Here is a 26165-nt window from a genome sequence, read left to right on the forward strand (position 1 = left end):
CCCCCCCCCCCCCCCCATCTCTGTGGATGGAAAAGCACTGCAGGCTGCATGATGCATGATGCACTGGCCGGGGTGCTGAAACCAGACCCGCGGTGAATCGATGGAGAGCTCAAACATGGCTCTTTTCCACTGCAGAAGCGCTCTTTTTTTCTTTAACAGTGCAATAATAAATCAGTGGAGTGCCCTTGAACATACAGCTAAATATACTGTGTTTTAATGCGTTTTCAGTGCTTAAACCAGCCCAGTTTTGTGGGTAAATCATAGAAAAATCAATGTAGTTGTTAAAGCAAATCCAAAAAATCAGTGGGTTAAAACTAAAATATTTAAAATAAAGAGCATTAATCAAAAATAGCCTTTTTGTTTTTTTGTTTTTTTAAATTAAATTCCAATTCGCACTGTTTAGCTTTCCAGGAGCCCAAACTGAATAAAACAATAATGAAAATTTTAATTATGTCTACATTATTACATGTTAAAGAAAAATTATTCACTTTCATGAGTCTTTTTTTCATCTGAATGGTAGTGAGCTGCGTGGAGTACATTTATTGTCCTTTCATGGAAATATATATATTTTTGGTAAAGCAAGATTATGGTATTAGAGTCTTTTTTTATTGTTATACATCAACAAAAATCAGACTGCATAGCAATATAAGTGTGCAGGGGGAGATACCACTGTGGCATTTTGCCCCAACCCACAAGAGGGCGTCTTGCCCCAGATGTAAAGTTTTTACATTTTTAGAATTACCTGTGAAAGTATTTGATTGTTCCTCACACAAATTCAATTGATTTTTAAAACACTTGACCTTTGTGTTGTCATCTTGGAAAAACAAACAAAATGTAAATAAGATATGACAGTGTGACAGTATAAGCTCAAAGATGGACCTTTTATGAGTTTTGGTTTGTCTTTTTCAAAACACACACACACATCCTTAATAACCAACAAAGAAAGATTAGATCAAGTAACGTGAAAGTTTGTTGTAACTGAACTGTTGTTTAACAGACACACTTACATGTTGTATTTCTTCATCTTGATTGAGGTCCCAATGAAATTACAGTGACTTACACAATAGCTGTGCAGCAGTCAGCTCGGATAGAAAATTCAGAATTAAAAACATTCCCAGGTTTACATCTCACTCATGAACGTGTCTTCTGACCTTTGTAATAACACTACAGTTTCAGCAGTTCAACCTAAAGTTAACAAACCTTCCTCATCACATTTGTTGAGTGGGAATAATGGGCTGATGTGGACATTTTTTTTTCTCTTTTTGAATGAATGGAGGAACACTGACACATTAAAATGATTTTACAGTGAATTAACCCTCTGGTCTTTTGTTGTCAGGTGGAAGACAATATTTGCATTTTAAATAATTCTCTCAGAAGTGATATAAAAGAAGTGACATTGACAACACTTGAAAACTTGTTAAAAAAGTGTTTTATTATGTGCCATTGTTTTTAGAAGTAACAGTAAACAGCTCATTTTAAATTAAGTAATTATTATTGTGCACATTCACATCAAACTCTGTACATTAAATATTCAAACTGTTATAAACATTTGTAGAATTAAGTTTTCATTTAGCTGACAGTGTTATACAGAGTGACTTACATCAAACACAAAAGAACAAGAACATGCCCGCAATATTCAAGTTCCTTCATTTCCAAATAGAGGAAGTCTGTTTCCATGTTGTTTTCTGCAGCAGCAAAATCAGATTCCCTTGTCAAAACAATGACAAAGAAAACACTTAATAGCATATGGCACTTCAGTGATTCCTGAGAAACACTTCACTGTACTGTGTTTACTGGTATATTCAGTTTCAGCAAAACATGACACGACAAATTTGCGACTGACTCCATTGGTGGAGATTTAAATGTACTATCCAATCTCACAAATCACTTACACAGTGGTATTTGCATCAAAAGGTCTGGGTCAAATCACAATAACCTGGCTATAATTTTCCAGGTCGACGCGTTGAGCATCTCCAAATATGAGGAAGATCACAAGACCCGTGGCATTTACTAAACTGACAAGGGAGAACACTGTGGCCCATGACAGGGTGACCTCAATCAGGTAGCCTGACAAGGACACCAACACCACTCCTGTGAAACACATAAGGATGATGTGAGAGGCATTTGAGATGTTCAACAATTCATTTGTTGAATTCCACATACAAAAGTAAGTAACTATAGACATTTCCCTTATATTGCAAAAAATAAATAAAAACATCCGTAATACTTACCCATAAGGGCACCCAACATATTCATAAAACCTGTTGCAGAGAAGAAATACTGATTAAATGATTAAATGGACAAAAATTACTAAATGATGACTAAAAAATATAAAGATTAGTGCAGTTTTATTAAACTGAAGTGTAGGCTGCTACAGACTCACCATAGAGGGCACCAGCACATGATGGAGTGAGATCCTGCACATTCACAGACACACCACTGAAACACATTGGAGCTTGTCACATAAACAGGAAATTGCAACGTTTACAGCACACTGAACACAGATAACTCTAATTTACGCATTTATACCCAAACACGTGGCTGTATTTAAATGAAAAGCCTGGTGATTCTCTATATTTTCTTATTGTCAATAATAAGGGAATAAAAACATCAAAACCAACAATAAATTGATTCTACTAACAATCATTGCCTGTGTAACCAAAGCCTAATAAACAAGCTGATTCCCCTGATCCATAGAGCTTCAGTGTTGATCAGAAACTATTAAAAACACATCACTGAGCCACACTGTTGCACTAGTTGAAATGTTACTTCATTACCATGAGCATGAGCACTGTTGTTTGTTTTGAGTGAATCCCACTGTTCTGCTGTCATAATCACACTAGTACACCAAATGTGTATTAATAATAAATAAATGCACATGTTTTAGGAAATAATATTTTGTTTTTGTTTTATATATTTATGAGCTGTTTTTTATCCAAAATACAACAAAACAACCTCTCTTTATTTTTATGCTTACAATTTCACTCCCCTGATTTGTGCAACCCTGTAAATTTTTGTACCATTTACATTTTTAAAATCAATTTGTTGGCTATTTTTCTGTCTACCAAAGTAAGTCTGATGCAATTTAAAAACACTGACAAGTAGATTTTAATCTCTCACTTGTTGTGTGCATCTTGGTCACAATTCTTAAAAACCCAAAACAAAAACAAATCCAAGTGATCTCCATCAAGATTGTCTGTTTCTGTTTTTTTTATATCTGCTGATATATGTTTTTATTGCATTTATTTTAACCAGATATGTACGTATGTAGCAGTTTATCAAACATATGGAGAGAATCCTCAAACATACCTGCTGGTGAAGGTGGAAGCACCCACAGCGGCAGAGACATAAACCACTGCAGAGGTAAATGAGGTAAATGCTCCTCCAGATAGGAGCATAATAAATATACTGGACACTCCCATGGCAATGAACTGGGGAGGGAGAAGGGGAGGGAGAGACATGCAAATAAGGTATTCAAAGGCAAAGTCCATAATCTGAATGTAAACAAAATGCAGCCACACAACCAGAATTCAAAACACAACCTGCTCAACCTCACAACCAATCTGTAAGTCAGTTATACAATAGAAACCTATACCTTAGTATCAGTGTTGTGTTGTTGTGTAGATTTTACAAAGGCATACACTTACACATAATGTTAACAGTGTACAGTACGAGTACATCTTTCAGCCTTGGGTAGCTTCAAGACTTGTAATTACATGTTTGAAGAATTGTAAAAATTCACACTTCTGTAGCTAGTCAGAACATACCTTCCACTTCTCTCTCCCTTTTTCCCCTTTATACAACACTGGATAAACGAACAATCACAACTCACCTGCATTATCTTTCTCACAGATGCTATACTATATCCTACAAAGAAAACACAAGATGTAAACACTTTTTAATTGAAGGCTGCTGTAATATACTATGATGAAAAAATATAATGAGCATTATTTAATACCATGGTTGATGAGAAAATCCGAAACATATCCCCCAACTAGCGCTGATGGAATCGCAGCTAGCCATGGAATTACATTATACACCCATCCCTGCATGAATAGACAAGTTGATGGTTAAAAAAAAAAACAGTTTTGAGATGGAATTTAAACAATGCCAAGGATGTCAAGGCGATACAACATAGGCTGCGTTTTAACAAAAACAAATACCGTGGCATGTGGAAATGATTCTTTGAAGTATGTTGGCAACCATGAGAGCAGGGTGTAGGACGTACTGCACATGCACATGTGAGCAAAGACCATGGCCCTTAGAGACAGGATGATAGCGACACAGAGAGAGAGATGGGAGTGAGGATGGGGTGAGGCAGACACACTCACGTAATTATGTGTTGGTAAATAGTGAATGATTAAGGAACAGTTGCTGTACCAGACAGGCGACTTCTTAAAGAGACTCAGCCACCGGGACAAATTCCACTTTGTGTCATTTCTTTTTTCCATCTGCTTAGACGTAACTTCACCTGAGCCACAGATTGGAAATTATATTATACTGTTGTAAACCATAAGATTTACTGTGGCACTGTTGATATCATTTAGCAGCATAGTACAAACAAGATCTAGTAGTTGACAAGACATTTTATGCCAAGGTTCCCCAACTGTTTTTACTCTGAGAGCTACTTTGACAAAACAAAAGGGGCTGAGAGCTCCTCATGTTTTATATGACTGGTTAGATTTACTCACATATCATGAATTAAAACAATCAGATGAAGAAGAATTTAACAAGTCATTCAATGTCAATATTCAAAAGTCACATTTTGTAACAAAAATATGTGAAACTCAAGTCAGACAACACATCAGTGTCAGTCTTTGTGTCAAATATCTGACTCATGATTCAGTCAAACCTAAACACACAGACATGATAACACCATTGCAAATAAATTTCCATAAATTCTTAGAAATGAGAGAAAAAAGAAGCTCTTCAGTCAGTGATCCAGTGATAGTTGTCAGTAGGTACCTCCAATGGTACATAAGGAACAAGAATTTAAAATAGCTAATTCAGTACACTTAATTTTACAAAATGTTAACAGACATGGAGTAAAAAAAAAAAAAAAAAAACAGGGCTCAAGTTGAAGCCCACAGTTTAACTCACTTAATCCATGGCAACATATTTCCGGTTTATTGGAAAAGTATAGTTTATATCTGTTCTTTTATCCAGAAGAGTTGCTATCATTACATGTCGCCTTCGGCATATCTGATGGAAACAAACTTGTGATTGTAACTCATTTGACAACTGACAAATAATTCTTTAGCGTTGAGGGGGTGGGGGGTTCGTTTGTCCTCTGGGGACCATGAATGCCTGTACAAAAATTCATGACACTAGCTGTCAAGACATTTCAGTCTGGACCAAAGTGCTATCAAAGTGACAACCTATGTACTGTACATGAACGACAAGTGTAGTTACTGTACCTTTTAATAAATACTTCCAAACAACGAGCGCCCACAGTGCAGAGAGGAAACCAATGCCATAGAACACACTTTCCCATCCGTAACGGTCCAGCATCACGGATCCCATCGCACCTGCTAGCAGTGTCCTGAAACAGTAACCAAGAGCAAAAAAGGTGTCACAAGAGATAGTGTGTTTATCAGTGGGTGGGTGGGTGTGTGTGTGTGTGTGTGTGCAATATACCCGAGATGGCTACCGCTGTGCATGGCGCTCATTAAAAAGCCTCGCTCCCCATCCACTACACGCTGCGAGCAAAGGCTAGCCAAAGATGGGAAAAATACACCTATAAGACATGACGAGACACTGAATTCATGTAATTTCTGTGAGCCTGGACAGTTCAGTCAACATTTATCAACAAAATCTATTGTCGATCAATAGTATATTTCCTGCAGGTCTGGAACCTATATGTAAACATAAAGACTGGAAACAAGGGGAAATAAGGGGAAACAGGTAGCCTGGCTTTGTTACAAGGTGAAAGGCTAAGCTAACTGACTGCTGGCTGTAGTGTCATCTTTAGTGTACAGACATGAGAGTGGTATCAGTCTTCTCATGTAACTCTTGCAAGAAAGTGAACACATATATTTTCCAAAATCTTCTTGTGCTTCTTTCCATACTGTAACTGGTACAGTACTCACCCTGCAATAGTCCCATAAGGAATCTGGCCATAGTCATGAGAGCGAGGGTGTGAGAGCTGAGCTGGGCCAGAAGAGGAGTACCGGCTGTGATCAGGGCCCACGAGGCTGCAGAGATGAACAGGACACGCTCTCCTCCCACTCTGAAACCACAACAGTCATTTATAAGAAACTTACATCATGAAACTATGAACTAAACAGGAACCCAACCCAACAGGTAGAATACCATGAACGTGGCTGTTTTACCAGCTTAATTACTTACTTGTCACTGGCATGTCCTCCCAGGATCTGCGTGAAACAGTAACCCCAGAAGAATCCACCCAGAACCAGCCCAGAATCGATCTTACTCCAGTGAAAAGTGGCTGCCATTGAGACGGCACAGATCGGCATGGCCATCCTGGCACAGTAGAGGAGGCAGGTGCCCATGAACAGCACCAGGATCCATTTTCGAGCCAGAGTTCTATAAACATGAAGGGGAAGTTGTTATTTAATGACAAAGATCATAATCTGCATCTAGTAAAAACTGTAACCAAAGTATCAGTCTGGTAAACACACACAAGTCAACAGCCATGCCAGCAGCTCTGTGAAGTTGCATTATCAGCAGGATTCATTCTTTTCACGCTGCTGGCACGGCTCAAAAATGATCATAGTTCCAGAGAAGCAAGAATGTACAGCAATATTTGTCTTTGAAGTTTATGTACATGTAAGTGGGGCTACAAGTGACAATTATTTCAATTTTGAAAAATGTCACAATTTCTCAGTCCAAAATGAGATCGAATAAATGTTTTTGACTGACCAACAGTCGAAAATCCAAATATATTTAATTTACTATTACAAAAGAGTGAGGAAACCATATCATTCACATTTAATAAGCTTGAACCAGAGGATTTTTTCTTAAAATTACTCCAAATAATATATTTTCTATATTATCATCAAATAATCTTCGCAGCAGCTCTACATGCAGGCACAGCACATTTCAAGGTAGCCCACAATATTTGTTTCAGTCAACAAACAGTTTACATTCTGCTCATGCCTAGTACATATGAAGGCAATGTGTTGTTTCACATTTTTAAAACATTAAATGTGATTTAGCTCAGATGTAATGCCACAACTTGAAATACGTTTATCGAGAACAGCAAAACAGGGTATAAATTAAATAACATTGTATCTTAGTCTTATCTAAATGCTCTGCAGTCTCACCTGGGCCACAGGGTTTGGTTTTCTGGCTCTTCTTTGGTAGATTCATTGGTTGTGTAAATCTCAAGATCCAACAGAGAACCATTGAAGCCATTCCTTGCGTCTCCTGATGTGTGCTCGTCAGCCATTCAGAGAACAACTCTGTTATCTGTGCAGCTCTCCCACACAGAGGTGTGGAAGAGCTATACTTCATTTCCTCAGGCAGACAGGCCAAACAAGTAAAACTTGTTGGAACAAAACTCAACAGACCACATGGATTTGATTTGCAATACTGACAGCAGAGGTCTGATTGGTGGTTTCTCTAGGTATAACATTTGCATTCCCTCCCTTCAAAAGGACAGAGGCGCATTTGTTGTGTCAAGCGCCCGGGTTTACTGTAAATCCATCGTCAGGTTTTTACAGTAAAATAAAGAGCTTGAACAACCTTTACTGGAGTAACAATTCTCTAACCAGTGGATTTTCCCTTCAAATTTGAACTCATGCACTCGCAACGCAGAAAATGAAAAACAGCTCTTTTATGGTTCACAAAAGTTTTGTTTATTTTAATAATTGCAAATCTGATCATAAAAATGTTGAATAATAAAAGGGATGTGAGCTCTCTGGGTCTCATTGTTTTGTCAAAGCCAATGTCTATAAAGATAACAAAACCTTAAAAGAAGTTAAGAATGGACGACTAGCAGCAAGTTTGTTTTTTTTTGTTTTTTTTTTTATAAAAGTAAACCAACCAAACAAAATAAACAAGAACAAAGTGCCTTTTCCCCATTGAAAAAAAAGGATACACTTACATGCAGTTAAAGTGAAAATACTAATGGTTTGGCAAGTGGCAAAATGGACAGCAGGTTCTGTGAGCGGCCAGTTCAGATTCAAAAATTCAATGCTTTTGATCAATGTTGTTAATTATTAAAACAAAGCCAATGAACAAAATCATTTCATTAAATATGAGAGTTTAAACCAGAAAACAGCCATAACAGCCCCCTCATTTATTCCTGGAGCAGCGTATAAATCCTGCCTCCATCACTGAGAATGGCAGAAGATTATCATGACCTCAGCCCCCTACAACATAAAACCAAACACGACCATTTGGAACATGCTGGGGGCTCCACTTAGTAAGAACGCCATCTCTGATTTCAACCTGTCAGTCAGGCCGTATTTCACCTCCTCAAGCACACATGCGAAACGATCATTTTACAAGGCAGTTCATTCCATAGACATACTGTAAAGGTACAATCAAATTTCAAGGTGTAGAAAGCAAATGGTTGATTTTATAGGAAATTTTCAAACATCATACTAAATAAAACTGTAAAATATTATATTAATTAAAATTATATTACATTAAAAGTGTATCTTTCCATTTCATTGAAAAATATTCACATTTTGTGTAAGAAATTTCGATTTTAATTTAATTAAGATTAGTGTGTCATCTCAATCTTAACATATCTTCATTAAAAAGGGTAATTGTATATCTGCTGTTTTAAAGTTTGAACCATCTATATATATACCATCAACTCTCTTCCTGGCAAAATAACATCTCGGTGGGAAAAAGAGGTCACAATAAATAATACAACTGGCTTAGGCTTTAGAAAGACAAAATATAAAACAGCGATTTTAATTTTGTTGTGTCCAAGACCTTTCTAAAAATCCAGGATCAGTATTTAAACTAAATAATTTCTGTCACTTTGCAAATACAGCAATTTACAGTTTGCACAATGAGTTAAGTCTTACTTCTCATGAATGAAACATGAAAAAACAACGTAGAATTTGTTTATACATATATGTTACCTGGTTGTCACACAGTCACTGACTGATCATAAATTAAGGAGACGTGGAAGGTGGTTGTTCTTTTCTGTTATGTTCACTTGGGGTCCTCGATGGTGCCCGTGCTAAGGTCAGTCATTTTGGGATATTTCACCTTCTTCTGGTCCAGCTCATTCTGTGCCCACAGCAGTAACTTCAACAGTTTAGCCAGTTTGGGTGTCGACTCCCTGTTTTCATAGTCCAGCACAGCTTGGTTCACCTCACTCCACACCTGTGCATCAAGAGATGTGTTGCAGTAAAATCAAATAAACACATTTATTGTACAATTACTTATCGCCTGCATTCACCGTGTTCTTAATGCTTACATGAAGACTTTTTGAATTCAGTATCCTGGTTCCAGGTGTTCTGAGGGTGCTTTCACACTTAATGTGTTTGGTTCAGTTCAAACAAACTCAAGTGTGTTTGCCCGTTTAGTTTGGTTCATTTAGGCTTTTGTGAAAGTTTGCAACTGAACTCTGGTGCAGACTAAACAGCCTGAAAAAGCCTGTTCCACTTTCAAGTGGTGCTATTTGTTTTTGGTATGAAAGCAAAACGGATGATGAGATTTTAACATAAATTCAAAAGCAACTATTTTGATAATCAATTCATTGTTGAAGTAATTTTTCAAGCAAAAATGACAAAAGATTTCCTGTTTTGAAGTGAATAAAAACAATTCATTCTGACCTTTTGCCGCTGCATCATGTTGAGCAGGTCTCCAAAGGGTGACTCCTCTGGGTTGTCAAAGGCCAGAAGGGCTAGTGTCCTCTCCATCTCTGTCAGACACTCTCGGCTCTCCTCCCCCTGCTCGGCCAGCTGTGTCTGGGCAAACTCCAGTGCTGACTCAGTCTCCCTTAGCCTGATTAACTCAATCAAATGTTGCTGCTGTAATGAGAATAAAACAACACATAATGAAGATTGAAGCTTAGCCTTTATCAGACTTTATCTAGCATCAAAATATTTTCCTATTTAACCAGGAAAGATAACACCCTTGGTTTTTACCAACAGCAGATGGAAGGGGTTACACTTCAACAATACACCTTAATACTGTCGCTGTGCCTTATTCTCACCGCTGCTAAATAAGGATGTCTTCTTTTACATTCGTCTGTGAAATTCACCCCCGATAAATCTCAGGCTAACATCTTCTGTCTGCCACTAACATGACACCAAACAGTCTCCAGTTCACAGAGGCACATACTGTGATCAGAACTACTGATGGCTATTGCAATGCTTTGTGCAAAGGTACCTGCAGATGAAAATACAAGTATCGATTGGTGTCGAGCAGCTCTGGGTGTAGGCTGTTGATGAGTGCAATAGCTTCCTGTATCTGTCCCTTCAGTATCATCTCTCTAATCTTTATCCTTTCATCCAAAGAGTCCAGGTCCACACTTGGCTCGATACCAGACTCCATCCGAAACTTCTCCGCTGCCTCCTTAAATCCTTCTAAATACATGTGAAACAGGCACAAACAGACATAAAGAAATAGATGATTTTTAAGATTAGAGCTGCAACGATTAGTTGATTAATTTGATAATCAATTAACTCAGTGACTAAATTCATTTTATTAAAACATTTCAATCCTCTGATTCCTGATGGTCTGAGCACTGAAACATTGTCTTAATAAAGTGAGTTCAAGTGATGGACACTGGTCAGGATTTTCTGGCTTTTTATTTTCACGTGAAGAGTTTTGGATCCTTGTCACTAAGAGTATATAGTGTGGAACTGATTAACTGAGTCGTTTTTTAAGTAAAAAATGTCAAACATTCCCCAGTTCAAGCTTGTCATTTGTGAGGATTTGCTGTTTTTCTTTGTCTGGTAGAAAATTCAACATATTTTGGCCTGTTCTGTCAACAGGCAATCTCAAGGCATTGCCTCGGCTTCAGGAAACTGTTGAGAGACGTTTTCCACATTATTCTGGCATTTTAAAGACAAATTTATTATTCGAGAAAATAAATGGCCGATTAACCGATAATGCTAATAATTGTTAGCTGCAGCCCTAGTTAAGAGTGATGTATCCTGATGTGTACAAGTTGCATTTCAGCTCACAATTATTGTCCTCAGGGTGGATGCCTCACCTGTCACCAGGTAATTCATAATGAGCCGATTCATGTCCGCCCTCTGTATGTGAACATTGTTCAGTTTGTCCATCCACTCTTCTTTTGTGATGTCCTCTGGCTTTTCAGCATAACTCATCATTGGGATGCTGAAAAGTAATAAATCCATTGGTAATACAGCAAAACGTGAGCAAGACTGACACGGCTCGGTCACAGTTTGTACCTACATGAACAGAAACGTTACAACCGTGCAGACAGGTATTAACATTTGAACACAAATAGAGAATACATACGCTACTTACAACAATTAATAACAACATGAAAGCCACTGTATTATTGTGCTTAAATAGCGTTTGAACGCTTGTTGGCGTCACTAAAAATAATGTAGAAATTGCCCGACGCTTCCAAAACAAACCCCATTTCCTCCTGGCTAGTTAGCAGACTGTGTGCGTTTACACAACCTACCGTGCAAACACAAGGTCCGGCGATTATTCTTTCTCGCAGGCGGGAGAAGACAGTAATCAAACAGCAATGCGCAGTCCCCTCTGTGTTTTCACAATAATTAAAAAAAAAAACCTGTAAAATGAGGGTACACAACTAAGCTTTTCGCGGCTAGCTAACTAACCGAGCTAACGTGATAACCTCGCGATAGGAACGACGGTCCTGCGAGCTCTTCGATTGGTGGGCGGAGTGATGTCACGGTTGCCGAGGAACAGTCAGAGTCAGTGAAGTGAAATGTTTAAATCTGAAATATATATGTTTATTTATATATATGTTTATCAGCAAGTGAAGGGAAATAACTGAATAAAATAGGTGGGAAAAATATAACAAATGCAGATGCTTCCACACATGACATGAGATGAGGAAGCACTGAATGGTTTAATGAGGAGGAGGAATGATATGCTATGGCCTTCTTCACATCCCAGAGGACCCCAAACCCCCAGATTCACTGCATACCTGTTGTGTTTTGGGACGTTGACTACTTGTAAATTTGTTTGGGAATTTGCACCACTAAAATCCAATATAGTCTAGTGAGGGGTGCCCTGCATTATTAGCTAGGGGTGGGCAATACCACAAATCTGGTTTCAATCCAATACCAATTTATACCAGGTCCAGGATCAGCCATATACTGATATTAAAAACAACTAATGTACTGTTATGTAACAAATACAAATATGTCAATATTTGTTAGGATACTTTTGCATATATCTTACCATATAAAATTTACAAAACATTAACATGACAAACATTTCTTTTTACTGTTCTCATGCAGTTTCAATGCTAAATAAAAAATATTAATTATTTCTGAACTAAAGAAGTGATCACAGCATACATGCACAGAGCAGCAGCAGAGATGCAAATATGGTGGCACTTAAGACTTTGTTTTGGTAGTATTGATATTTTGGGGATTGATTATCCTATCCCTATTATTAACTAATCTTGTTTCCCTGTCTTGTAGAGAGGCCCTGTGTGGAATCTAGTTTTGATACCTTCAGTATTTAGATTTTTTAAGTTATTTTCTATTACAACAAACTAACATAACTGACAGGCGGAAAACCTGAGGCACAGAACTGTTGGTTCCAACCCTATTGCCAGACTAGACAGTCGATTTTAAATTAATCTTGTCTGCAGTATCTGTGCATGGCAACTATGGTATGGTTCAGTTTAGAAAAGATTTTTTCATAAATAAAGGTCTTAAACAAAAGGTAATCAATGTGCCAGGGAGTGTAGGCTATATTGCAACTGTTCTCTGAATCTAATGATACTTAAATATGCTGTTAAATAAAAGGTAGTGATCTTAAAGAATGCAAAAGAGGGACTTAAAATAAATACTACATACTGTGTGTTCACTGAGTGTGTATTTGAGAGAGTATGGGAATTATGGTATGAGGGTTTCTTAGCTATGTGGTCATTTGTAGAGGTGGGATGTCATCTAAGTGCTCCATGAATTACATTACATGAATAGGCCTTTTTCATTGCAGACACTTGATATAGCAGGAAAACCCCAGGTGGAACTAATAACATTAAAAATGGCTGCTATGGCTGTGGTGACCTTTGCGGTGTTGTATTAATAGTTCTCTGTATGTTTCTAGAACTGGGGCTCTGTCAGGGTCTGGGACCAAAATCTGGTTAAGGTGCTTCAATAGACAAGACAGTGTCACGGACTGCCATGGACAGTTTATAGGCCCCAGGCATCTGCCCTGCTTTCGTTGGGGATTATCCAGGCATGACACCCCAGTCAGTAGATTGTCCCTCTCACCAAGGGAAAGTCAGATGTTTGACAACAGCTGAAAGATTAGACTCAGACATAAAGTTATGGTTTTAGGGTTGGGCCATCTGCCCAGTTAAAGTAAAAAAAAAGAAATGTAAATCATGAGACCGTTACTTTTTGTAACCAAAACTCAGTGTGAGTTTAGCTTCTAGGGAAATACAACATACAGGACTTATACATAGCCTACAGAAGATCCCAGTATCCTTTTAGTGTGAATAGCTGATTTAACTGCAGAAATGACTTCTTTCCACTTCTCAAATGGACCCATTCTCTGCATGACGGTCCACATTTAAATTTGAATGAATGAAGTAATGTAATGTCTATATTCTGGATCACAGAGAACATTTAGATTCATCACAGTTGGTAAATGCAAATTATAATCAACACTGAAACCTGATACGGTAAATTCTTAGTTTTCAGCCAGTGTTACAAACTCAAGACCCTGAGATGATGTGGCACTACTAAAAAGCACACTGTCATCTTGCCTGTCGAAGAGTTACATAAGAAGATTAATACCATTCTCATGAAGCTGCATGGAGCCAGCAGTCTGATAGCCTAGCTTAGCATAAACACTGGAAACAGAGGGAAACAGCTAGCCTGGACAGAATAATCCCATCAGTCCTGATTCAGATGCAAAAAAAAAACAAAAAACAAAAAAACAACACTGGATCTGCACCGGCGTTGGTTCGTTTGAACCGACCTGTGCTCTAATATTACAGTTTCTGTGGCTGCATTGACAAAATTCATGCTGTGCTTCAGAGTGCTGTAGCTTCAGCCTTTGCATGCTCTCCCATCATCATCATCATCATCATCATCATCATCATCATCATTCTAGCCCGTTTGTGCACGCGCACGTCGGGTCGCCATGGGGGGTTGGGGGTGTGGGCGGAGTCAGCGTACTGCTGCAGCTGTCCATGGTTGTGTAGTGGGAGCCAGAGAGGGTCTGGGTACGTGCGAGATGCAGCCATAGTCACGCTCCACTCTCCAACATTATAACCCGCTGGGATCGTTAGTTTTGCAGCACATCAGAGCCGACTGAAAGGTGAGCCTTCTTGCGCATTCCGAGTATTAATTCCTCCTCGACACACTGCCCCTTGCCCTTGAAAATTTGTGCTGACGATCCATCCCTGTCTTGCATCAAGAACAGGCCAGGAAGCAAACCAACATGGATGCTGTGCGCTATAGCTGTGCTGCTGATGATGCTTGCTCAGAGATTATGCTCCTAGCATCGTATTCTCAGAGTCTTAATCCTTCTTACAGACAATTTACAACGAGATGCGATTCAGAACAAAGAGAAATTTGACACTCACTTGATAGAACAGGTAGTTTGTGGTGAAAATGATGAAATACGTTTCAAATACAGCACTTCAAATAGACCAGGGGCTATTCGTTTGTTTCAAGATGACACCCATTTGGAGGCAGCTATATTCTTAGGAATGGTTTTACCCTTTTTTTTTTTTTTTTTACTTGCAGCATCAATTCGATAAATCCTGCTTGTCTTGCAGCACCCTTGACTGTATGGATGTCAGTTACTGATTTACTTACAGCAGCAGAGGCAGTCAGTGGTGCTGCCAAGATGTCACTGTTACAGTGTCATGTAGGACCATTTATATCATTTGTGCAAATACACTGGAAATCTGGGAATATTAGATTACTGCAGGGAAATGTAATAAATTCAGCATTTTGCACCTCATAGCCTTTTTTGACTACTTTTCCCTAAATTTCACAGAGAGGGTCTTTCCATATGTAACCTACAGGACAGTTGCATCTAATTGAAACAGCATTGGACCAGCTGTTGCCTGCAGTCCGGAGGATTCAATCACACAGGCCTCACTTTAGTTGACATTTTTTGATGTACGTCATGATTAACAGGTCTGGCCCTTTAGGTTTGGCTTGAGGAGCAAGACATGCAGCCAAGGCAGTGCATTTATCTCTCTGTCTTTCTGTGCCCAGCCTGAGAACGTAAGGCATCATGGCTGAGCAGCAGAGGCAGCGCTCTCTGTCCACCGCTGGTGAGTCTCTCTACCACGTGTTGGGAGTTGAAAAGATAGCCACAACGGATGACATTAAGAGATCTTACAGGTGAGGTGTTGCTCTGTGATTTAGCCTACATCACATTATTGCCACGAAAAGGTTTGATCACCTCCTACCGCGAATGTGATGGCTTCTGTTTGATTTGTCATTTTCCGCCTCCCGCTACACAGGAAGCTGGCGTTGAAGTTTCACCCTGACAAGAATCCTGACAATCCAGAAGCAGCAGATAAGTTCAAGGAGATAAACAATGCCCATGCCATTCTGAATGACCCCACGAAGCGTAATATTTACGACAAATATGGCTCTCTGGGACTGTATGTGGCTGAGCAGTTTGGAGAGGAGAATGTTAACACTTACTTTGTCCTTTCAAGCTGGTGGGCAAAGGTGAGACCCAGGACTGACCTGCACCATTTACTGTTTGCATTTTCCAGTCGTACCTCTTTTTCTTCTGCTCACACACTCACTATTGTCCCTTTTATTTTTGCTTCCTCCCATGAATCTGTTTTGCTGTAGGCTCTGTTTGTATTCTGCGGCCTGGCTACTGGCTGCTACTTCTGTTGCTGCCTGTGTTGCTGCTGTAACTGCTGCTGTGGAAAATGTAAACCAAGACCTCGGGAGGGCCAGGACCAGGAATTTTACGTGTCGCCCGAGGACCTGGAGGCTCAGCTGCAGTCTGATGAGAGAGGTGAGACTGAACAACCTGTGTCACTACTCCCGTCTTGAATATGTTAGAAAGTTACTAACAGGACAAGACTTCACGCAAACACTAAAAATTTTGTTTCCCTTTGTCAAACAGAGGCTGGTGGTGACCCTATAGTGCTGCAACCATCAGCAACAGAGACAACCCAGCTAACATCGGATGGGCACTACTCCTACCACACTGACACCGGCTTCAACTAACCCTCTGCTCCCATCAATCCTGGCCTGCAGTCCTGCCTGCTTCCTTGCTCCACCTCAGTGAGACGAAAGAAAGGGGCAATCCATCTTTCCACTTCAGAAAGGGAGCCATGTGGAGGAGAGGGACTAGTAAGCATGGCCCATGAAAGGAACTAATGAAGTCACATCCCTTACACCCCTCCCTGATTGGTCCACCTACTTATCTCTCCCCCCAGTACGAGAAGAAAAGAGAAACAACTAAATTGTTTCCTTTTTATTTCTTCTTTTGTATTTCTTGGCCTTTAACCACACAGGTCGCCTACCCCACTTTCCCTCTCCCATATTTTGCATCATGGTGTAGCATGCACTGTTTATAAAACATGGTCTCCACATATTTTGCAACATTTTTAGTTTGCAAGACTCATAATGTAGGTGCATACGTACGTGCAATATGTTCATACGAGTACAGTTCACGCGGAGGAGGAGGAGGAGGAGGAGGAGGAAGGGGTGGTGGGGGGGTGGGGTGGTTTACGTGATATTTTATGCTATAGGAAAGGAGAGCCATGGCTCAGGGAGGTGCCAGTTAGAGAGATTTGTTTGTTGGGTTAGGTGTTGCCATCATTAAACCTTCAAGAACAGAGTTGTCATATATTAGTACGATTATCACTTCTGATTTGCAATCAGTAACGTTTTAGGTGAAGATGCCACCTGCCATCGTCAGACCTCCAGTATGTCTTTGGCACTGTGTTTGTTTTGTCTCTTGTTTACTCCCCTGAGTGTTTTTAACGTGAATCATGAGGTTGTTAATGCACAGAGCTTTATTTGCAGACAAGTTTTTTTTCCTGCCACAGCTTTATTTCAGCTTATCCTTGCAGGATATGGTCTACGTTCCCTTTTTCTTGCTGCACAGAACAGGTAACTTTTATATTGATTCATAATTTATTTCATAATGTTTCCAGCCAGAAATAACAATTATTTAATATATTTTTGACATATTAGCAGTTACATGTTATTTATTAAAATGTTGACATTGGATTTATAAATTAGAGGCATTAGCTTTTAAATGAATCTGATTGATAATTAACATTTTAATAATGTTATTCATCAGCGGATGAAATTAAATCTTTCATGTTTCCTAGTTTCTAGGTTATTGGAATCATGCTGAGTGCTGCTGTCCTTTCTTTTTCTTTCTTTCTTTTTTGTTTGTCAAAACTATTTCAGAGACATCACAAGTCATTGAGAGTGAAAGACATTCATTTCATCTAACTGTGGCAGTTATTTTGGTTTACTTATTGATTTTGTGCTATATGAAGCTGAGGAGCTCCAGGTGATCCAGCTGACTCTGATCAGAACTGTTCAAAGGCAGAAGTAACAGCAGCAGCAGCAGCAGCAGCAGCCGCCGCCCTGGTTCAGAGGGTGACATGTTATTACTATGAGCTGTCTTGAATTTATTTAAGAAGTTAAATTGATGTGAAAAAAAAACATGTTGCAGAGTTATTTTGGGGAATAAAGATGACTACAGAATATCCACATGGGGATATTTTAGGTGAGGAGGAATATTCACTTCATCATGTTTTTAGTCCTTGTGTTTTGAACTGAAGTCTGATGACTCTGAGATTTTGTCCAATGCTGTGATTGTTTATCATTTTTGACTTTTTTGAATCCATGTAGAGTAAAGGAGCTTGTGAGGCATATCATCTGTGAGCCAGTGCTACAGGCAGCTCTGAGTAAAATGACTCTATAGATTTTTCATACTGTTGAATTTGCATATACTGCAACACATTTGCAAATTGCCATAGATTGCCATGAACATCTTTGCCACTTTGTCATTTCATAACTGCTAACAATGTGTTTCAATGGTTTACAATTGGTGAGCTCCTGTTGCCCACCCTCTGCTATTAATGGTATGGATGTTGACCTCTGTGGCCCTTGTATGATGTTTCCTGTAACCCTTTATGAAACATAGATGTTCCTGTCATGGCTTTTTCATTGAGATACTGAAAAATGCTACTGTAAATGTTCTAAGTTGAATGCACTGTGTTTAAAAAAAATTATAATGGATCAATGATCAGGAAACGACTCCATAAAAAGATAATATAGTATATAGTGTAACTATAGTGAAATGGTTATATGAGCATTTTTTGGAATTTTATTTATTTCATACTTTGTCATGTTTCAAATGATGATTGGCTATAATTTTAACTGGTATGGTGTTGTAATGTAACCATTACATTTAGCCAGGAATGGTTTAATGGTTAAGGTGGCTTGTACATACACTTGGCCCATATAAAGTATAAATCTTAACGTTTATGTTGTAGCATGGTAATTGTGTGTCTGGAAGAAAACAAGTGGATCATTGATCTGATTTGCTGTTGTTGAATAAATGTTCATGAACATTTTGACTTGTGTCTATAAGATTGTATAAATAATAACAGCATGGGGTTAGTCTTTGTACGAAACTCAGTTTGAACAGTTTGGAGAAGGCTCAAATCTTGCTGACTGGATTTATGAAGGCTACAGTTACTTATGTTTAACCCCCAAAAAATTGCATAATATGCTAATGCTCAGGCACATTGGTGGTGGTAATAAGCAGGGAGCATTTGAACATAAAACATCCAACCCATACCAAGTCTACAGTGGAGGAACTCAGGTGTTCTACTTCAATAGTTTCAAGTAAATGTCCTGTATTCAAAAGTACTAGCATCAGTAGGCTATACTAGTACTCCAGGTTATTGAAATGTATCTAATAACCATCAAATCATCAAATATAGTTAAAGTACCAAAAAGTACTTATTATAACTAATGAACCATTTGACATATATTTCATTATTGGACTGCAATTATGGATAAAGTGTATATAATAAAGTGTAAAATCACTTAAACATCACAACTGGTAAAATTGTTACTAATTTTAATTACTTTATATATGACTGGGTTCTTAATTAATAACGATACATCATAATTAATTCATTAATTATATTTTTATTAATAACAATAATCTGATAATTTCATTAATCTGAATCTGCAAAATAACTAGTAGCTATCACAAATATGTCATAAAAATTAAATGTAGAGGAAATGTAATTGCATTCTCATACACAAATATTCTATTTAGGTAACAATGAATAACAGTATTGTATAATAGTATTGGTCAGAATTTGGCAATTTTCCCCATTAAAAATATTTAGCATATTTATTACACTGCACAATTTATTACAATACATAATTTATAATACTTTTTGGCACAGTATAACTGAATGTAAGTTTAGATATACAGTAATGTAGCAAAGTAAACACATATTCCTTCTATTAAATCCTCACACTGCTTTTGCAAAATGTCTTGTTTTTTCCAGTGGATTGCATCAGTAACTTGCTGATGACCAAAGGAAACTAAAAGCTACCAACTTTTTGTTAACATGATTCTTCAGATCTGGGGGAGCTATAGCACTTTGAGGTGTAGTGTCATGTTTTGCCAGCAGATGGAGACAAGTCATTTATTTTACCTCATCTCTGGTGCAATACATTGGCTTGGACTGAGGACACAACTCAGATTTGAACTAGTATATGTACTCTTATTGTATTTTATGTACTCTTTGCATGTTGCTTATATCATACATAAGAAATAAAAATGGGTGTTAAATTACAGGAATAACCAACATAAACTGCATTAGTAAGCTGTTAGCCCACCACTAGCATCTAGAACAGCTTGTTGTCTTAGTCTTAGATTCATTCCAACTCCCAATTCAATTTTCAAAAACTACAAATTCCAATAATAATAATGAATCATGAAGTTGTTTAACATTTAAAAAAAAAAATCATAGTTTGATCAATGGATATAGATGGTGATCTGCTACAAACTGTTTCAGCCTCCTGAGCTGAATCCAACATGCAAACTAGTCACTAGTTCAGTTGTATTGAATTTGATTGTGCACCAGTTAGGTTTGGCTAGATTGGGTTAGGTCAGGTTAGGGGTAAGGTTTGGAGTTACTGTACATTAGATCATTATGGGTTTCATTAGGGGTTAGGTTAGCTTGTTTGATGGTTTTCTTTTATGTTCAATAAAGTTACCTTTTTTGCAGTGCTTTTGTGCGGTTATTATTGGTTAATCCATATCCTAAAATGTGTCTAAAGCTGCTGGTTTAGTAATAGATGAAACCTTCAAAGGACAGTCAGTCTCACTCTGGTTTAGAACAGTGCTATTCACCAATACCACCAGATGGCACTACTAAGCTCAACAAGACCATTAATTCATGGACTACTGTCTGAAAGAAGAGAGATGTGTCAAGTGTCAAGCTAAACAGACTGGTGAAAATAGTAGGGGGGCTATTTTATTGATGAATGTCATAATTTGCAGGTGTCATAACCATCAGCCCTTGAACTGCTTTGTCTGTTTGTATTGCTTTGACATGACTGCGAGATTAATCAAAACTGCCTGTGCCATTTGGGCTGTTGAGTGGCACCTTATCACCTCAAGTGCTGGGAATGTGGAACAATATAATCACATTCTGTGATTAATATTTTATTACACGCAAGCAAAGTTTTCAGATATTATTGTCCTTTCCTTGAATGAATTATTAAGGTGGACCATTTGCATTTTGCTTGAGAATGAACAACTGGTGCTTACCTCAAAGGACTTCATGAATAATTTCAGCGGTGGAAAAAGACTATGACTATATTTACTGTAACTACAGTACAGTTTTTCTCCAGTACGTTTAAGAGGGAAATATTGTACTTTTTACTCTATTACATTTATGACTGCTATAGTTACTAGTAAGTATTTGCAGATTAACATTTTACACAAAAAACATGATAGGCTTAAATAATACAATACATTGCTAAAGATTAAACCCGTGGCTCACAAATGTTTGGGCCTGTGACCCCTAACTAAAAAGAATTATGAAGTTGGGGCCTCTCATCTCAGATCTCAGGTCGGTTGTTAGCAGTTACATTAAAGAGTGATTTCCCCTTTTAACATTTCAGATTACTTCTTTTAAATTATTGTTCAAGGTCCAAAGGGGTCAAATTATCTAATATTTCACAAAAAAGAAACAAAAAAAAGACCACATTTGTGGAGCTGAACTTTATTTCGTCTATTTCGTTTATGTCCTACTCACAATGCCTCTGATTTATTTTGTGACCCTTGGGAGGGGTCAGAGCCCTGGGTCAGAAAACACTGGACTTGATGCTTCAGTATTAACAATCTAATAATGTCATGTGTTACTCACAGGTGCCAATTTTTTTGCTGCATGACTACTTTCACTTTTGAAACATTAAGTAGATTTTGCCAATGATAGTAATGTAATTTAAATGGGATTTAGAATTAAGGGTTTTTACTGAGGTTTTATGATAAGAAGTTATCTAATCTTGTTTGATTTGAAGTTAGTTTCTGAGCTTTGGCTTATTCCAAATTGCCTCCTCCCATTGCTCCTTATAGATCTTCTAGTTTTGTTTGACTGCATTGATATCAGACCTCAATCACTCCTGAATACAAAATATAAATCAGAGAGAGAACATACTAGTTACAAAATAGTTTGAACCTGTGTGTGTGTGTGTGTGTGTGTGTGTGTGTGTGTGTGTGTGTGTGTGTGTGTGTGTGTAATAATAGCCTCGGTGATCCTGGCTGTACTTGCCCCCTGGTAGTTTCTGAGTTGAGCTGAGTGGATGGAGGCAGGCAGCAACTAGCTAGTCAAAACACTCACAGTGACAGCGATGAACCGACAAGGTAAGACCAGCTCACATTGTCTTTGTAGCACCGCACAGTTAATTTGCACAGATATCCGGTCTAATTTAGTTTAGTCTACAACTGTGTTTAGTCACAACACACAGTGTGTTTGTGCTGCGGTCGACGCTAGCTAACGTTAGCTACCGTGTGCAACAGGTAAGGTTAGCTGTTAGCCTGCTAGTTCAGCACTGCGGACAGCTCCGGCTGTCTGGGTTTGTTGCATTGTTGTAATAATATTTAATACATTTTGTATCACATTACAATGCAGATGTGAGGACATTTTAAGTGTTTATTAATGTACAGTTACAACTTCTCCCATGACGACGCACTGCATATTATTACACCTGTGTAATAATTTTGTCATTCATAATCTGTTTACACACCAGCCTCCACTTATGAATGTCCACAGACTGAGTTATAAATGTTGAGAGATCCATCATTAGCACTTGATATAACTACATAATAGTCTGTTATAAATCATTTATCAAGTGTTATTATATTGCTTATAAATTCTAAATTGGGGGACTTATTTCACCTTTCTTCTTTCTAAGGTTTTGGTGGGGCTCCATCATCCATAAACTTCTCCACGGGGATAACAGGAACAGCCATCAATGAATGCCCACCCTCAGATTTGACAGAGGAGGACTTAGACAGTTTACGGGTTGAACTTTCAAAGGTGATGAAGCTCTTTTGGGCGATTCATCATAATGTGTAACATGTCTAGTTAGTATTGTCTCTTTTCTAATTAAAGCATTTTCTGTTTTTACTTAACATAGACGGAGGATGAAATTCAGACCTTGCGACAGGTGCTTTTGGCCAAAGAAAAATATGCAGCAGACATCAGGAGGCAGCTGGGAATGAGCCCTCTCAGTAACATCAAACAGAACCTGTCCAAAGGCTGGCAAGAAGTCCAAACCTCAGCCCCGTAAGTGCATCCTCATAAATATTGCATGTTTACTCTATGGGACACAAATGAAATAGTAAGGTCTGCTACTTAAACACTTCACTATGCACCTCCCTAGTCTTATCTGATTTAAGACACCCAACCCCTGCACTAGCAGAACATTTCCAACACATTGTCTTAGTGTGAGTTGCTTACATAACCACGAAAACCACACTAATGACTAATGACTGTCATGGTCTCTCTCTTAAGTCATGGTAATCACCTGCTAACTTGTGCACATTCTTTTCTTGTTTCAGATATCTCACTGCCTCTGCCACATTGGAGGACATCAGCCACTCCACTGTGTGAGTGTATATCATCATGAGTACAGCATTTCCTGAAAAAAACAACATTTGTACTACATTTCTTGGCGTGGGGTTTCCCAAAGTTTTGTCCTGTGCTGTCTTGCTAAAGCGGGATCTGTTCTAAGAAAGAAGTGATGGGATTGTCAAGGCCAAATAGGATCGGTGCCCCATTAATAGCCTTACAGCCTGACTTAGCACAAGGAGCAGTAGTATTGGCAGGCAACAGCAGGACCAACCAGAAGCGTTTGTTTGAATCAGAGTGAAGAAGGGATCTTCTGTAGACAGGTGGACCGTAGTCATTGACGTATATGAGCTCATTGTCAACTGTTTATATTCTGTGTGTGAATTCATACATTTGTGCCCTTTAAATGTACTGTCCTGTTTGCAATTCATCCCCATGTGTGTTGGCAATATTGTGACTTTCCGCCATACAGAGCCTGACAGCTACCTGTTGTTTTTACCTGTAGATATGTGAGGACACGGGAGAGTCTCTCTCAGGCAGGCCAGGTGACGTCTTCTGCGCTGTCCACTATGGGCGTGGTGATCACCAGGAGACTGGCCGAGATGAGGTAACCTCAGAATTGGCTTAGCTACTCCCTCCTAATTTTTAAGAGAAAAACAAAGTTGAATACAAATTTTATTTTTTGGTTTCAATTTGAACTTATTAGCTTGAAGTGTTAAGGAGTTACAGCAATTTCTGGTACACCAGTGTTCCCTCATTACTATGCAAATTTCTGCATCAAGCTGCTCAGAAATCTAATCAGATCATCTTCTCCATATGGGGTTCTTTTGGAGTACGTATCAAGTTTACTCTGTTCACAAGAATGTGTCCAGAGAGTCACAGATGCCATCATAACGACATACAAATTGCTCAATAATGAATCATAAAAAACCAAAATGAGCAGAAGAAATTAGCTTGAGATAGCGTTTTTTGTCCTCAGTGATACACCTTTACCACATTAATAAAAACACCACACATTGCTTGTGGAGAATGAAAGAAGAAGGAGGGTTAACAGTGCATCAAAGCGCCTGGTAAAGAAAAAAGAAAAAAAAGGCTAATTCAGCCAAGCAGATGGACAAACAGGAGACCAACAGAGTCACGACCAGTGGGCAACATGTCACACACAGCTCCTCCATGCTCTATAAAGTATAACTATTTTGAACTCAAAGATTTTGGGTGAAGTATAAGTTGAAGGGCCTCCTGGTTGTGTTGTTTGTTTAGCCAGTAAGCAACCATAATCCAATCACACTGGTACATCTGGACATCAGCAGCAGTAGCTGATAAGTCTGTTGTTGTTCTCATCCATGTGGAAACAGACGCTGGTGTGACGTTATCTGTGTGTCTGTCTTTATCTTCATGCTTCAAACTCAACAGAGCTCTGCCTCTTCCAAGCCCACCACGGTAAGACCTGTGGTAAGACTAACCTGAGCTCAGTGTTGTGAAGCTGAACTGACTGAAGTGGGTGTGACTAGAACATGAGTGAAGTTTAAAGTAGAATAAAGCAAATTTAAAGTTAGTTACATCTTTGTACAGCTTTAGTAGCTGTTAGATGATCATATAGTTGACATGAATATAGTGTACTGAATACTTTATGAAACATTAAAATAGGCAACCAAACTTACAGTCACAAATATGGTAGCTGGTGGTTACAGGCAAAAACACACCTAAAGTAGCACACCAAAGTGTCCAAAGTGTGAGATGAATTAAAGAGTAAAAGCGACAGGCTCTCTACTTTGCCACATACCATTAATTACATTGTTTATGTGCTTTTTCTGATTCTGTATTGTTTGTAAGCCTTACTTGTCACTTTTAATACTCAAATTCCCTTCATTCTTTCCCTTACCCAGCACCCTGAGCCACACCGTAAGTGTCCCGACTATGAGGTAAAGCACCATGATTGTTTGTCAGTGCAGTTCCTATATTCACTGCTTACTGCTGTATGTGTTTGGATAACCGAAATACTTCACTAAGATATGGTGAAAAATATGTAATTGGTCATTTATCTTTATATATTTAATACCCTGCAGAAACTCTTCGACTTTCAAGTCTTTTGAGGACATGGTTGGCAATGTGAAGGTGAGTTTATCAAAACAGCAGACACACAATGGACACAATTTTCTTATTGTATTGTGAGTATTGATCACTTGTTTTATGTCTAAATCACACAGGATAAGGTGGCTGGCAGTATGACAAATAATGGAGATACATCTGGGTTTGAAAGAAGATCATCACGCCACAACACATGAGATAAAATACTACATTTAATTATTTTTCATATCTTGTAAAGTTATGAAAGAATGTTATGTTCACCCTTGTCAATGTGAATTTGTCCGATGTTATTTCTGACTGTTAATTAATACAGAATGACAAATAGAATGTATTAAATTTGTAATGCAAACTCATTTTAATCTCAAATGTCAAAATAATCTTTCAATATGTAATATTACAGCATGTTTCATAAATGTAATTATTTTTAGTACAGTAAAAACATCTTCTAAAATCAACTGAATTACTTGCAATATGCATTCATTGACATTAATTGTGACATTTACAAAAAAGAATATGACTTTCATAAACTATTTTTGTACTTCCAGTTAAAGTCAGTTGAATGGTGTGTGGCCTCCTGTCATTAATGGTCACTTGAGCAAATTGAATTTACTTGCATTATTCTTCTTGAATCCTCACACTCAATGTCAGGGTATGTTTATAGGAAACCATCAGTGGTGGCCTTGATATACTGTATAGCCTTTGGGTGGTGCTAGAGGCATAAAAATGTATTAACTGCGTTTTGTTTAGGATATGAAAAAAGGCAGAGATTATTGTTATTGTTTGTACAAGTCAGAGTCGTGTTCGTCAGAAAGATATCTTCAGGTCCTATATGTTC

The 26165-nt window shown here is 38.3% G+C and overlaps 4 protein-coding genes across 6 annotated transcripts; 2 read left to right on the plus strand and 2 right to left on the minus strand.

Moving 5' to 3' along the window:
- Positions 1-1414: 1414 nt before the first annotated feature.
- Positions 1415-7671, minus strand: LOC111661873 (voltage-gated purine nucleotide uniporter SLC17A9-like). Its single transcript, XM_023415560.2, has 13 exons — positions 7287-7671; positions 6349-6546; positions 6090-6229; positions 5638-5737; positions 5418-5542; positions 4381-4471; positions 4164-4260; positions 3959-4046; positions 3833-3867; positions 3310-3431; positions 2384-2439; positions 2232-2261; positions 1415-2091 (listed from the first exon to the last, which is right to left on the minus strand). Exons 1-13 carry the CDS (start codon positions 7409-7411, stop codon positions 1922-1924), a joined length of 1377 nt encoding a protein of 458 aa, XP_023271328.1. The 5' UTR covers positions 7412-7671; the 3' UTR covers positions 1415-1921.
- A 125-nt stretch (positions 7672-7796) lies between these two features.
- On the minus strand, positions 7797-23872 carry LOC111661887 (glucose-induced degradation protein 8-B homolog). 2 transcript variants are annotated; one of them, XM_087176430.1, is made up of 5 exons: positions 23742-23872; positions 11150-11277; positions 10321-10517; positions 9762-9959; positions 7797-9309 (listed from the first exon to the last, which is right to left on the minus strand). In XM_087176430.1, exons 2-5 carry the CDS (start codon positions 11268-11270, stop codon positions 9136-9138), a joined length of 690 nt encoding a protein of 229 aa, XP_087032556.1. In that variant the 5' UTR covers positions 11271-11277; positions 23742-23872; the 3' UTR covers positions 7797-9135. The 2 variants fall into 2 exon arrangements, with proteins under 2 accessions (XP_087032556.1, XP_023271350.1); XM_023415582.2 differs by lacking the exon at positions 23742-23872 and adding an exon at positions 11594-11778.
- dnajc5aa (DnaJ (Hsp40) homolog, subfamily C, member 5aa) lies at positions 14325-16801 on the plus strand. Its single transcript, XM_023415587.2, has 5 exons — positions 14325-14442; positions 15354-15482; positions 15605-15818; positions 15948-16119; positions 16231-16801. The coding sequence occupies exons 2-5, from the start codon at positions 15373-15375 to the stop codon at positions 16332-16334; spliced, it is 600 nt and encodes a 199-aa protein (XP_023271355.1). The 5' UTR covers positions 14325-14442; positions 15354-15372; the 3' UTR covers positions 16335-16801.
- Positions 21947-25895, plus strand: LOC111661963 (tumor protein D54-like). Of its 2 annotated transcripts, none has more exons than XM_023415682.2 (9): positions 21947-22032; positions 22584-22708; positions 22809-22957; positions 23233-23280; positions 23748-23849; positions 24598-24682; positions 25129-25164; positions 25309-25357; positions 25450-25895. In XM_023415682.2, the coding sequence occupies exons 1-8, from the start codon at positions 22020-22022 to the stop codon at positions 25333-25335; spliced, it is 585 nt and encodes a 194-aa protein (XP_023271450.1). In that variant the 5' UTR covers positions 21947-22019; the 3' UTR covers positions 25336-25357; positions 25450-25895. The 2 variants fall into 2 exon arrangements, with proteins under 2 accessions (XP_023271450.1, XP_023271449.1); XM_023415681.1 differs by having other exon boundaries at positions 24656-24682.
- The last annotated feature ends 270 nt before the right edge of the window (positions 25896-26165 follow it).

Source organism: Seriola lalandi, unplaced genomic scaffold (assembly GCF_002814215.2).
Source record: "Seriola lalandi dorsalis isolate HSWRI2012SDOR001 ecotype SW California unplaced genomic scaffold, Sedor1 jcf7180002054554, whole genome shotgun sequence".
Taxonomy (NCBI): domain Eukaryota; kingdom Metazoa; phylum Chordata; class Actinopteri; order Carangiformes; family Carangidae; genus Seriola; species Seriola lalandi.

Bases quoted from the DNA above. Each gene is read 5' to 3' on its own strand.
- LOC111661873 (XM_023415560.2), bottom strand. From the start codon at position 7,411: ATGGCTGACGAGCACACATCAGGAGACGCAAGGAATGGCTTCAATGGT. The intron at 5,543-5,637 runs GTATATTGCACA...TTACTGTTTCAG, and splicing joins CACAGCGGTAGCCATCTCGG to GACACTGCTAGCAGGTGCGA. The intron at 4,047-4,163 runs GTATTTGTTTTT...CTATTCATGCAG, and splicing joins AATCATTTCCACATGCCACG to GGATGGGTGTATAATGTAAT.
- LOC111661887 (XM_087176430.1), bottom strand. From the start codon at position 11,270: ATGATGAGTTATGCTGAAAAGCCAGAGGACATCACAAAAGAAGAGTGG. The intron at 9,960-10,320 runs GTACCTTTGCAC...TTCTCATTACAG, and splicing joins ACTTGTATTTTCATCTGCAG to CAGCAACATTTGATTGAGTT. The intron at 9,310-9,761 runs GTCAGAATGAAT...CTTGATGCACAG, and splicing joins ACATGATGCAGCGGCAAAAG to GTGTGGAGTGAGGTGAACCA.
- dnajc5aa (XM_023415587.2), top strand. From the start codon at position 15,373: ATGGCTGAGCAGCAGAGGCAGCGCTCTCTGTCCACCGCTGGTGAGTCT. The intron at 15,819-15,947 runs GTGAGACCCAGG...GTTTTGCTGTAG, and splicing joins TTTCAAGCTGGTGGGCAAAG to GCTCTGTTTGTATTCTGCGG. The intron at 16,120-16,230 runs GTGAGACTGAAC...TTTGTCAAACAG, and splicing joins GCTGCAGTCTGATGAGAGAG to AGGCTGGTGGTGACCCTATA.
- LOC111661963 (XM_023415681.1), top strand. The intron at 22,958-23,232 runs GTAAGTGCATCC...TTCTTGTTTCAG, and splicing joins GAAGTCCAAACCTCAGCCCC to ATATCTCACTGCCTCTGCCA. The intron at 23,850-24,655 runs GTAACCTCAGAA...CAAACTCAACAG, and splicing joins AGGAGACTGGCCGAGATGAG to AGCTCTGCCTCTTCCAAGCC.